The sequence below is a fragment of the Anabrus simplex genome, chromosome 8 (genome assembly GCF_040414725.1).
Source record: "Anabrus simplex isolate iqAnaSimp1 chromosome 8, ASM4041472v1, whole genome shotgun sequence".
NCBI classification, from domain to species: domain Eukaryota; kingdom Metazoa; phylum Arthropoda; class Insecta; order Orthoptera; family Tettigoniidae; genus Anabrus; species Anabrus simplex.
In genome coordinates this window covers 224,705,489-224,719,892 of record NC_090272.1, presented here as the reverse complement: position 1 = coordinate 224,719,892, position 14,404 = coordinate 224,705,489, and the positions used below count along the sequence as shown (strand labels likewise).

Here is a 14,404-nt window from a genome sequence, read left to right as displayed (position 1 = left end):
GAATAAGACTTAAATACGGAAGTTAGTCGATGTATTGACCACCAAGCAAGAACGAATGTTCATGTACATGAAGTGTTTTTATGTATTGTTTTTATCTTGTACATATATATAAGTTAGTTTAGGAAAAGACGTGTTTTATACACTAGTTTTAAGACCTTCAACATTTTAGACATACAGTTGCAATATTGCACAGAATGACATATACGCCAGCTCACACTAAGACGTGCCCCATTTGTATGTAACTAAATGTACATCATCATCATATGGCATTCCTTCAACACCACAAACTTAATCAAAGCTTCATTATATTAATATGTATACATGGTTCAGCTGAAGATGACCTTGAATATGAGGTCGAAACCGGTCCTGTAGTTTAATGTGTACAATAAATAAGTATTGATTGGTGGAAATCCTCTCCTATTTTTAATTGTGCAATTATCAATACGGAAATGAAGATTATAGATTATGATATCGTAGCCAACCAGGCAAAATGGAGCGCACATAGATTTCGAAACTTAAAGATCAAACTAACGAATGCGATTAAGAGCATTGTTTTTCTGAAGGAATGTCTAAAAAATGATTTAACACCTAAATTCCTGAGAAAATATAACAATAAACACAGACACACTAAACAAACTCAAAATACGCAAAAAAGAACAAACAAAATCTGGCTGAAAGAAGAAATTAAGTTTTTATACCGTAAAAAACAACATCTTAACAACGAACTATACCGAATACATTTAAAGGCATCTAACGAGTTACCACATAGCTATTGGGATAATTTTCAGCAGATCACGACAGAAAAAATCAGGAACTTAGCCACCAAAAAACAGAATACACTAAATAAGAAGTTAGAAGCACTTAAACAACCATCCAAACCAAACCCAAAAACCGAAACTCCGAACACGAACTCTGCCACCTTTTCCAATGAAATCACTGAACACAAATTCCACCCACCCGTAAAAAATCTCACAAATACGTCTTTTAACGAAATGGAAACGGTTATCTTGAGCAAGGGACCCAAGCACAATTGGGGTAACACATCAACTTTCCAGAACATTACAACTACTATCACCGAAATAGAAAACGCCATACAGAAAGTCCCACATGAGCAACGAGACGAAGTCAGATATGATATTAAAAAAAGGCTCCCACAATATATTGACAAAATTCACAGTAACTCCCAAAATAATAAATCATCCAACAAAGTACACATAAACAAACTCAAAGACAAGATAAAACAGAATAATCTACTAATAACGAAAGCCGATAAGGGCAATACCACAGTTATTATCGACAAAGACCAATACATATTGAAAACCAAAGAATGTTTTCAAGATAACACTTTCCTCATCAAACGTAAAGACCCGACCAATAACATACAAAGGAACCTCAAAACCCTATAAAAAATACACACTTTCTTTTAACAGAAGTAGAATCCTCTAAACTTATAGCAATGAATCCTCAAATACCTACTGCTAAAGCTTATCCCAAAATACACAAAGAACATATTCCAATGAGACCCATTATTAACTACAGAGCAAGCCCAACCTATAAACTTTCGCAATTTATTCAACGATTTCTCAAAAAGCACTACGTATTCTTAGCTAATAAAACAGTACGGAACTCAATAGAATTTTGTAATAGGACAAAAGGATTAAAGATTGAACCATATCACAAACTCGCATCATTTGACATAATAAACATGTACCCAAATATTCCCACAAAACGAACAATAGAAATCATTGAATCTAACCTAAAAAGTCATAGCAATCTAAGCACTTTGGAAATAGAAGAGTTCATTAAACTACTTAATTTTGCCATTAGTAACAACTACTTTAAATTCCATGATACTATCTATCAGCAACAGGGTTTACCAATGGGATCTCCCGCTTCTGGTATAATTGCCGAAATTTACATAGACTATTTAGAGCACACATTCATCAACAAAATAGACCATATATTTTTTTGGTGTAGATTTGTTGATGATATCTTTATTATCCTCGACAATAGGTCCACAAATGAAACTGATATATTAGATAAACTTAATGCAATAGATACCCATATAAAATTTACCATGGAATCCGAAAACAATCACAAACTGAACTACCTGGACATAACGACTACTAGACATGATGACCACCTTTCTTACAGAATATACAGAAAACCCACGCATACCTCAAATACAATTAAAATGGATTCCGTTCACCCCAACATACACAAAAGAGCAGCCTACTATAGCATGATACACAGAGCATTCAATATACCGTTAACAAAAGAAGATCTAAACAAAGAATTACAATTAATTCATGACATAGCTAAAAACAATGGATTCAAGAAAGACATGGTTAACAAAATCATTCACAAAATAAAATCCCAACCCAAAACCAAACTAACAAAAGTAAACGAACCCAAGAAAGACTATGCACTATTCACTTTCAACAATGTACACATATACCCCATAACTAACATTTTTAAAAAACATAACCTAAGAATAGCATTCAGAACTACACACAATAGTACCAACATCATACACAATATCAGGACAATCAACAGCAACAACAAATACAACCACTCAGGGGTATACCGCATCAAATGTAATAACTGCGAGACCAGCTATATCGGACGTACCGGTAGAAACTTCCTAACCCGATATAACGAACACATAAATGCAGTGAAACACAATCATTTTTCCTCAATAGGACAACATGTCGCAGACTATAAACACAGTTTCACAAACATCGATAACGATATGCAAATCCTAAACATAAACCCCAAAGGCCCCCTGCTCAACATAACAGAAGAATTCTACATCACTTTGGATCAGTACACCAATCCAAATTACAACATAAATGAAATCACAGAAAAAACTAACATCATCTTCAATACAGTTATCCCCGCCTTAAAAAACCCTTACCTTAAGTTAATCGATAAACACAATGCAACAAGCAACAGAAAAACACCAAACAACACACCCAGCTCCATCCCTACCCCTACAACAACAACTCTCCCTACCCCTCCTTTCCTTCCCCTCACAGCAGCTAGCATAAGCCCAAGAAGAACACGAAGTAGTACATTACAAGCTCGCATGTCAAACACAACTCAGCTACACCAACAACAGTAAGTACATATTCCAATTCACACACATAACCCTTAGACATTCCTCCGCACAATATCATTTATAACTCAATCTTATCTTCCACAGATAAACATAACATCATTGCACAGCTACAAATGGGAAAGGAGCCACTACTTTGAAACCAATGTCACCCAGATTTACGGACGCCAATAGGTAAACATGAACTGGTTCTTATAAAAGGGCAACACACACAGCAGAGCTGAACATATTTTACATGAATTTCATCCATACATTTGGCACCCTTTTTAAATTGAAAGTGTTTTATCTCACATACGCACAGGAAGACAAAACTTTTATCCATGCAATTTTACAAACTCTATGAATAGCAGCTGAAGTGTACAACTGTGAATAAGACTTAAATACGGAAGTTAGTCGATGTATTGACCACCAAGCAAGAACGAATGTTCATGTACATGAAGTGTTTTTATGTATTGTTTTTATCTTGTACATATATATAAGTTAGTTTAGGAAAAGACGTGTTTTATACACTAGTTTTAAGACCTTCAACATTTTAGACATACAGTTGCAATATTGCACAGAATGACATATACGCCAGCTCACACTAAGACGTGCCCCATTTGTATGTAACTAAATGTACATCATCATCATATGGCATTCCTTCAACACCACAATCTTAATCAAAGCTTCATTATATTAATATGTATATATGGTTCAGCTGAAGATGACCTTGAATATGAGGTCGAAACCGGTCCTGTAGTTTAATGTGTACAATAAATAAGTATTGATTGGTGGAAATCCTCTCCTATTTTTAATCAGTAATGACTGACGATTGATTTTCCGAAAACAAAAGAATGTGTGTTTCTTCACTTTTAAAGGAGATTCCTAATACTAATTTTCATAAGAAAAGGCTAGGAAACAACAGATAGGGAATCTGCCACCTGAATGACTGCCCTAAATGCAGATCAGTAATGACTGATGATCATACTGGAGGATTCACTGTACTGAAGAATATCTTATGCCCAATTCCTGGGAATGGTGAAGAACCAACTTCGCTGGACTGACAGCCACTCTGGCATGAACCACCTCAACGTTTTGCTCAGATTGGTCAGAACGAGGACGCCCAGAACGTTTAACGTTCACTGTTGAATCTGTTCCACTGAACTTTACCATAAGCCTACAAACTGTTGAAACGATACTCAACGATGTTGACAACCAAGAAACAAAAATATACCGCACAATTTTTTAAAGAATCCTATAAATCCCAAAGCCAAACTTTTCAGAAAACTGGGTGAAGGCTCCAATAGATTCACTAATGAAGTGAACAAGGCCAAGAATACAACCAACTATGCTGCTTTGCTGAATTTACTGAAAGAGAAGTCTTAATAAATTGGTTTCCCAGTTGTTTAAACATTCCCAATAAATTGCCGCCAGCCACTAGTACACTTCCTACTGATACTAAACATTCTCACAGCAGAGATGCCAATTTTCAAGAAAGGCATTCAGTAATGCAGCTGTTAGGACACCAGGAAGGGGGAGGGGAGGGGAGGAAGGTGAGAACGCGCGTGGCGGCAGCGGCTGTAGAATTTTTTTTACACATCATTGAAAAATCAATGAACAACATACAATTCAACCAGATGTAACATATTCAAAGACTGGCATATAAACAGTGTATGATTCTTACCTGCTAGAGTAACAGGTGATCTGCAGTACATATCTGAGTGGAGGTTGAAGGAGCATTTCTTTTGTTGAGTACTGTAGTTATCCCCTTAGCAGCTTGCAGTTCCTGTTTCGCAAAGCTACACTGGTGACGTGCTTCTTTTCTTTCTTTTTATATCATGTGCATCCTCTGCACTAAACAGCACTTAACTAACAAATCGGTGTTCATATCAGCGGAAGTCAGTCTTGTTCTTCCTCACCAAACTGAAAACTCTTTCCACTTTTTTTTTTTTTTTTTTTTTTTTTTTTTTTTTTTTTTTTTTTTTTTTGCTATGGGCTTTACGTCGCACCGACACAGATAGGTCTTATGGCGACGATGGGATAGGAAAGGCCTAGGAGTTGGAAGGAAGCGGCCGTGGCCTTAATTAAGGTACAGCCCCAGCATTTGCCTGGTGTGAAAATGGGAAACCACGGAAAACCATTTTCAGGGCTGCCGATAGTGGGATTCGAACCTACTATCTCCCGGATGCAAGCTTCACAGCCGCGCGCCTCTACGCGCACGGCCAACCCGCCCGGTACTCTTTCCACTGGAGGATTGCTATGCGGTACTAAAAAAGTAGCCATCGTTAGCTTACTCAGTGAAGGGTACTTCCTTATACCTGAAGCATCAGAGATCTTCGATATTTCGAACTAAAGTCTGTCGGCCCTTTCATCCTTGTCAAAAGGGAATCCATGAAATTGGAAACGACTAAACTCGGTTTCCAAAGAATCAATTTTTCTGATGACAGAATTTTAGGAAACCGGTCAATCATAAATTCTATTGATAAAAAACTCTTGGATTTCCTCTGGAAAACATCAGCAACTTCAGCATGCTCAAGAAACTTATCCCTAATTGGCCATTTGTTGACAATGTACTCACATGTTTTTGTAACAGAACAATCTCACGTTGAAATAAAACTTTTTCAATGTAGTTTCACCTAGAGAAACTGCCCTTATGTAAGCCCTTGTGTTTACCCCCATGACCAACTCACTGTCACTTTTCTGTAATTTAGCAGAACTAAATTTCACATCAAGCAAATTACTATCGGACTCTGGAACAGAGGAGGCTCATTGAAAAATTCATTTAACTTTGAATGAAGTTTATGAATAAGTGGTGTCTCTTGTTAGAGGAATAGATGTAAGGAGTTGAAAAGTGGAAGAACAAAGCTGAGAAACAAAAGGTAAAGCTTAGTAGATGGATTTTAAAATTGTTCCTTAACTTTCATAAATTTTGAGTTGGCCTTGTCAGAATCTGATTCACAGAACGGCATTTTTGAAGGGTTCCACTGTTCTGAGACCCTTGATACACACTGTAGAAGAGATAACCACCCAGTAGAAACATACTTCAAAATTTTGTGAGGCATTTCACCAAAGACTTGCTGGCATACCTTTAAAGCATTTTGCCCCTTTGAACTCTTCAGCAAATAGTAATAAACATCAATTAAAAACGGTTCAATATTACCATTTACGCGAGCACTGCACCCCTTTTGAGCAGCTAAGTGCACAAGATGACAAGCACAGCCTTGCACACGAATATTAGAATTTTCTTTAGAAATAAAGGAGCTCACTCCTTCGGAAACACCAGCCATAGTACTTGCATTATCACATGCAAAATCTACGCAGTTATCCCACGGAATCCCCCTCTTCTTCAGTTCATCATCCAAAAAATTGAATATTCCTTTGCCTGTATTGTCGTTGGATTCCTGAATTGTAGGAATTATCGTTGAAATTTGCGTAGATTCCCCATCGAAAAGCGTCACAACTAATGGGTAGAGCTTTTTGTCATTCATATCGTTACTGTCGTCTGTTGCCAGGGCATTAACTCTGTTACCTCTCCCTCAACTATAGAAGCCAAAGTTTTAACTAGTGTTCCCGTTTTTGTTCTCGCGCAACCGTACTTCGAAGCTATTTTCTGTCACAGGTGTAGAATGTATTGGAAGTGGAATGTCTTTTTAGGAAATTTTATTTGTAAACCTTGTTAAGTAGTACTTGCTGTATGATCTGAAGTGTGGTGATATAATGTTTTATTTGTATTCCATGTAATGACCTAACCTGTACAGTGTAATATTTTGGTAACATATGGTATTTGTAAATAGTAGATTTCAGTTCTATATTTACTGGAACTGTCCAGAAAGTTGTCACATGAATTTTTGAACAGGGTGTGTTGCCTTTTGTTGGTTATGTATTCTAGAAAGTATTTTCTGACTATTCTGGAAATGGAAGATTCGCGATTGTATGTATTCGAGAAAGTATTTTAACATTGTGACTGAAGTAAGAGTTGTGATTGGTGAATCTGGGTGGCGATAGGCGGGCTCATGCTTTCTGATTGGCTACTCCAAGGCCAGGGTTTACCTTTTAAAGAGAGCGAGGCAGCATTTCGTGGTCTTGGTCTGTCTGTGGTCTGCGAGCGGTTGGTCTGCCTATCCTATATCACTTGACTGTCAGAAGTTTTGACGTCGACAGCGACGTCTCGCTACCGGGATGGGCCATTTTGGGGTAAGCACTCTTGATTTCCGTTCCACCTTAAATTTCCTGTAATGTTCGCTTGCTTTTTCATATATGAGTCTGCCCTAACCTCACCTAGATTCACCACTGAATTATTTCTGATGCCTTAGCTTTTCAGCTGGGCTTGCCTGTTTGTTTTCGAGGCATTCCCCATTCCTTGTTTCGCTAAACATGTAAATTGTAGTTTTATGTATTTACCTTAGGGTTTTGCCTCTAGTAGTTCCGTGTCACTTGATGTACGACAGAGTTTTTGAAAAGTACGTTTAACTTCACTGTAAATTGTAATAGCGTATTACGTTTCTTCTTACCTACTAAATTGCATTGTACAACTGGATTTGTAACTAGATGTATAGTTTGTTTGAATCTTTGAACTTGTAGGAAGCTATTATCATGGAACTTTTAAGTTGTGTGTCTCACAGAACATGTAAGTTGTATTTTACTATAGTTATGTGTCAGTACCTTCCCCATGGCTGAATTTGTTCAGAATTCGTTTGTAGAGGCCATTTGCAAATAATATTTTCGAAAATTAAGGATCACGGTTGATTATTTCGGAAACTGGAACCTACGCCATCTCCATGCCCTTGGTAGGTTCCCAGCTCCTTCCCACCTTCCTGGTTTATTATCATCTAGTTGGCCCTACTGATATTTACTAGTGTTGTTATTGGCGAAGATCCGCGTAGTTTCAGCTGATGTTTCACTGAGTGTGTAGTGGTTTTTGGTACTGTGTAATTGCACCTTCTTTCCTCCCTTTCTGTGTTTAGTGTAGCCGCTGAAGTAACGGTTACATTTTCGAATCGGGAAACATTTTCTTAAACGTCCCCCATGGTCACTGGAGGCTAAAGGCAAGTTGTGTGCAACAAGAAAAGTCATAAACAACAACTCCGCGTTTGTTACTGAGCTTTCATCTTCCGATGATTTAGCAAAAATGGTTAAATTCTTGTTTGTGTCCCTCAGCTTAACTGTATCCATATGAATTTTGCTAGCCACGTGTTTACAACAGTCGTCTCATCCACCATGCGCAACTGAAAAATCGCGGCTACACACACAACAAAACATGTGTGAATGAGATTTTGAGGAACGCAGTATACAGGGCCATTCTTTCGAGTATTCCTCCATAAATTTTTTAACTATTTTTGGTTTCTTACTAGTGTCACTAGTCACGGTAACATCACCACACTTATTTTCCTGCATAAAAAATTGCATCATTATTTCACTTTTCGCATTCTGTAACAGACGATTAGCAGATATACTAGAAGAGCAATATATGTAAATTTGGCACCCAAAATCGTAATAAATACTTATTCAACAGTCATGCACACAGTATTCACAATGAAACAGAGTTTGTGACCACTTTGCCACCAAAACAAAGACAAAAGAACTCGCACACTTGCATGGAAGTCTGATCGTGGGACGAACAAAGACAACAACTCCGCATGATATACCACTTCACAGGTGCCTATTTGTCCGGTACTAGAAGCACACACTACGTTTGGCACGTGAAAACTCTAAATATTCTTAAACAAGAGAGAGGAAAGGGCAGAGGTATAAATGATTACTGAGAAATCTGAAAAGAATATTCCGAGAATTCAAGCTGTAATGGCATTCCTTGTGTATCCTTTTGAACACTTCATAAACTTACATTTAAAAATCAACAAAAAAATCATAATTTGTGATGTGCGATTCGTAAAGACATAATTATGATGGGTAATTCGTAATTATTACAATTGAATCATAACAGTTGGCATCTCTGTCACAGATTCACTGAATACCGCAGTAATGAAAATCAATGTCTAGTTGCAAGGAGAGAGAAAGGAAGCATTTCTTGATACAAGACCAGAGTTTCTACTGTTACTTAACAATATAAAACATGTCCGTACTTCAAAGACCTTCTTGGTGCTGGCATCAAACCCCACCACAGGTTCCTCAAAGCTGTGTAAGATTGTCTTGTCTACGTCCCAGAGAGCCGTCCTCACAAGATGCAGGTACCTCTGTCTGTGAAGCAACGCAATCCGTAAGCCCTCCTTCAGTTCACGCATCAGCTGTGAACAAAAGATACTCCATATTTAGAAAGTTCTGTACCTTATAAAGCCATGTATCTAGTGGTCCTCTTAATTTACAGTAATTGTAACTATTTATAGATTTGGTTGAAGAGGAAAAAAATTTAGAAATGGTCCTTAGATATTGTAGGATTACTTTATATCAGCCATAGCCAAATGTGATCACTGAAAGTCTTGTCCAATATATTTCTTTCCCAAACAGACAAGACCTAGACACATAGAAAAATCCAGGTAAAAATAGTATGATCTCCAAGGATAAATTTATCCCTTGAAAATGAAATAACCTTGCAGTGTGATCTGTTGTGAAAGGTCTGGTCATTACAAGATGATGTTCAATAACTAGTTTCCTGAGAGAAATGTAACAATACTATAAAATGCTTCATTCTAGTTTACAATCAACATATTTTTTGTGAATCTGAATTTTCACATTTGAAACTAACAAAGATAAAATGCTTCAGTTTAACAGATTATCATTTGCTAAGTTCTTTAAGACTGGTTCAGTCTCAGTAAACACAGAATTTTGGAAGCCTAGCAGGTGACATGAAACCACAATCTTCTCATTAACACAGTACCTGTCTTTAAATGTAATTACCAGTAATATCTTAAGATGTTTATTTTTGATTTGTACATACCAATAAGATTTGGGTTGAAGCAAGATCTACAAACAGACATTGTTCCGTAATCAATGAAGGGCTCAAGTAACATCTTGAAAAACCATGGCCCATAGAAAACTCTCGTTTGGGCTTAAATCTTCCCATTATATACACAAATGTATTAATTCCTTCAGAGTCTGTAACACACTGAATTTATGTAATATTGCCATATGTGCATTCATGTTTATTGTAGTGGTATTATGTGACCTTGAGGTAACTTGCTTTTTGCAAGCAAGATGAATTAACACCTTGGCATTAACTTCAATGATGAAATAGTATTCAATGAGTATACAACGAGACAGTTGTAATGTACGGTCTCAGCAAAAATATTGGTAAGCTACGCAGTTCACTACTATTGAAGACTGACCAAAATCATCAACCAGTAAATATGGCCCAGTCTGATATGTTCTCCACAGTGTGCACCTCTGACCAAGATCAGAGAGCTAGAAGACATGGGCAAGGAGCAGTGAAGGAAATAATCAGGCTTTCACATGACTGTCCAGATGGGATGTTATACTTTCCATAAAAATTTTGTGGATAAGACCTCATAAAAGTCAAAAAGGAGGCTTATTTACAGCACTTCAATATTTGCAACAGTTTGCTTCACATCTCAGACTTGGAATGTGAGAAGCGAGCAGTAATGGAGAAACTCAACATCGGTAAGCCAGACAACTACAACTGGACAAGGGGGTGAATAAGGAAAATCTAGTGTGAGAGCAAGCTTTTCATATCCAATCCTCTCCCAAATAAAAGGGAAAATGCGATGCAGTATATGTAGACCATCCCAAAGCAAACTTCTGGTGGTGAGCAACTGGTAGATTATCAAACTCTGAGTGGATAAATGCCCTGAAAATATCCTGCAACGCTATTCTGAGCATTCTCCTATGTAACCATATTTCAAAGGCCTCTTATTCCTTCAATGTTTTGATTTAATGAAATGGAGACACGTTCATGGTTGCTTCTGTTAAATGCCATGAACTTTGTTTTTGTGGTATTGATGTTTAGACTGAGCAGTCCTTGAAGACCTTCAATGGTGTTGCGTATAATTAGGGTGTCATCTGCATATATTTACTTTCACACATAACTCTGTATCATGCCAAGTCTTCTTGAAGATGTGATTAGCACTGAGGCACAAAGTACATAGCATGTACTGTTTTCATTTTTTTTGCTAGTTGTTTTACGTCGCACCGACACAGATAGGTCAAATATCTTTTGTTTATTTCCACCTATTCAATACATTACAAGAAATTGGCATTTATTTTAAAACATTATTCAGATGAGACATGTTTCGCCTCTCACTGTGAGGCATCTTCAGTCATTATCAAAAACCTTATTATTTTACCAGGCATCTGGTTAAAGATATTCAAAAATGTGTTTGATGATTATAAGAGAGGTAAGATTTACGTTAGTTATAAACATGTTCATGAAGTAACTAAAAATCCAATATATTGATAAAAACATATGTAGTTCTTTGTTGAATAGGACTTGTTTGATTCTACTATAGTAAGAGAAGGTGGCTTGAAGCCGTAGTCGTTAATAGATGTCTAATACATAGTGGAAGGCATAAAATATCAGTTCTATGAGAATATACATTACATTCAAATGATACTAAAAACTAGTGGATTCAAAGGTAGTACATATAAAATGTTCAATGAAATAACTATTGATCTAATAAAATGATAAACACATTTGTAGTTCTTTGTTAATTAGGACGTCGTAAGATTGTACGGCTTAAAGCCGTAGTCATTAATAGATGTCTAATACATAGTGGAAGGCATATGAAATCAGTTCAATGAGAATATATAATACAAACAATTGATACATAAAAACTGGTAGATTCATAAGAGGTACATTTAAAAATGAAGGCGTCATGTGACTATAAAAGACAGTTGATGGCTTAAAGCCGTAGTCAAGGTTTGAAATCTAGGTCAAATAACTGCTAAATATATGGTAAAAAGATATAAGTCAAAAGAATGTGTAAGATCCAATCGAGTGCCGAAATTTCTAAAATCGACTCAAAGGAAAAACATTCCGAAACATAAATCTAACGATATTCAAAACAAAATCAACAACCTTTGGCTCAAAAATGAGATAAAACTATTGTATAGAAAGAAATCCTTATTAAATACACAACTTTATCGCGAACATTTGATTCTCGCGCAATCGTTATCACCGCTAGAATGGCTTTCTTATCAACAACACATTACATATAAAATACAAATTGCATTGAACAAAAAACAAGAAACACTAAATCATAAATTGACACACTTAAAAGAAGAAAAAGCAAAATCAATGAACTGGAACAGTAATATAAAAATATCCCCCTCTCCTTGGAACGATATTCCAACTACAATTAATCTATCCGACGTCACCTTTACAGATAAAGAAACACGTTTATTCAACCAAGGCTTAAAACATAATTGGCCCAACCCACATAAAGCAGAAGATATAATCACTACAATAGCCAAAGCTGAAACAAACATAAACAAACAAATTCCAACAGACAAACAAAACGACATAAAATACGAAATTAAAAAGAAATTACCTGCCCTTGTAAAAGAAATTTTTAATAAAAATAACTCGTCCTCACTAAAACAGATCCAAGAATTAAGAAAAAAAGTGGACACTAATAACATAATAATAACTAAAGCCGACAAAGGCAATACTGTAGTCTTAATGAAAAAACAAGATTACATTCATAAAACAGAGGAGTTCTTCTCTAATGAGACCTACACAATAATCTCAAAGGATCCCACTACAAAAACTCAACGTAATCTAAAAACACTTTTAAAAAACTCTTCATTTTTATTTAATGAACATGAATACCAAAGTCTCATTAATATGAACCCCAAACTACCCACCGTCAGATCACTACCGAAGGTACATAAAAAGGAAGTTCCCATTCGAGCAATCAGAAACAGCCAAAATAGCCCGACATATAAAACCTCACAATTCCTCCAGAAATTTCTCAAAAAACATTTCAAATTCCATAACAAACATCCCAAAAATTCAATAGAACTATGTGAAACTCTAAAAAAATTTAACTTAAAACCTAATCACACATTGTGCTCTTTCGACGTCATTAACATGTATTCAAACAATCCCGCTAAAAAAACTATAGAAATAATAAAAAACAATCTTTCCAAACACAGCAATTTAAGCAAAATAGAAATAGAAGAATTCTTAAAAGTACTAAACTTCGTCTTACAAAACAACTTTTTCACTTTCAACAATAAAATATACAAACAGGAAGGCCTGGCCATGGGAGACCCTTTATCCGGAATACTTGCTGAAATTTATATGGAAAACCTCGAAAACAGCAAAATAATAAATAACATCAATGGATTAAATCTCTGGCTACGCTATGTTGATGACACTCTAGTAATAATTGACAAAAACCTCAACAATAGTGAAAACATATTAACTTATTTAAATAATCTGGATAACAATATTAAATTCACTAAAGAGGACGAGAACCACAAATCAATTAATTTTCTTGACATTACAATAACAAGAACTTCCAATAAGTTTGATTTCCAAATTTACAGAAAACCCTCATTCACACCTATAACTATTAAACAAAGTTCCCTTCATCCACAATCACACAAACAGTCCTCATTTTATAGTATGGTGTACAGAGCTCTAAAAATCCCCCTTTCAGCGACCAATTTAAAAAAAGAAATAAATACAATAAAAGAAATAGCCACTTTTAATGGATATAATCCCTCTATCATAGACAAACTAATCAATAAAGTTAAATTGAAACTATCCACAAACCTCTCCCCAATAAAAAATGAAAAATCAAAATTCGCAACCTTTACATACACCAACCCAATCATACACCAAGTAACAAACACCTTAAAAAATCAAGAGATCAAAATAGCTTTCAAAACTCAAAATTCAAACCAAAAAATGTTCTTCAACCATAATACAATAAATTCAGAAAATAATAAATACTCAGGCTCCGGTATCTATAGATTAAAATGTAATGAGTGCCTCAGCTCATACATCGGACAAACAGGAAGAAGCTTCATAACTAGGTACACAGAACATTTCAATGCTCAGAAACATAATAAACACTCAGCAATGAGCAATCACATGAAAGAAACGGGGCAAACTTTACCACAATTGAACAGGACCTTCAAATTTTAAAAACAGTAAAAAAAGGTAGACTTATGACCGAATTTGAAAATTTATACATATTTTTGGACCAAAAATTCAATGCTAATAAGAATTTAAATGATCCAATAGACAATAGAAGCCCTTTATATGACCAAATAGTAACATTATTCAATAATGTAAACCTTCAGGACAAAAAGTTTTTTAATATTTTCAAAACAGTATCAACAAACACCCCTACGTCAACAAATACATCATACCCCCCTCCCCCTCCC

The 14,404-nt window shown here is 35.8% G+C and overlaps 1 protein-coding gene across 2 annotated transcripts in view; it reads right to left on the bottom strand.

Moving 5' to 3' along the window:
- The window catches only part of Mekk1 (mitogen-activated protein kinase kinase kinase 4), a 258,470-nt gene that overhangs the window by 116,781 nt on the left and 127,285 nt on the right, over positions 1-14,404 (bottom strand). For both annotated transcript variants that reach the window (XM_067152711.2, XM_067152712.2), the window contains exon 11: positions 9,178-9,339. In XM_067152711.2, the coding sequence (XP_067008812.2) occupies positions 9,178-9,339 (162 nt within the window). The remainder of the gene's footprint in view (positions 1-9,177; positions 9,340-14,404) is intronic.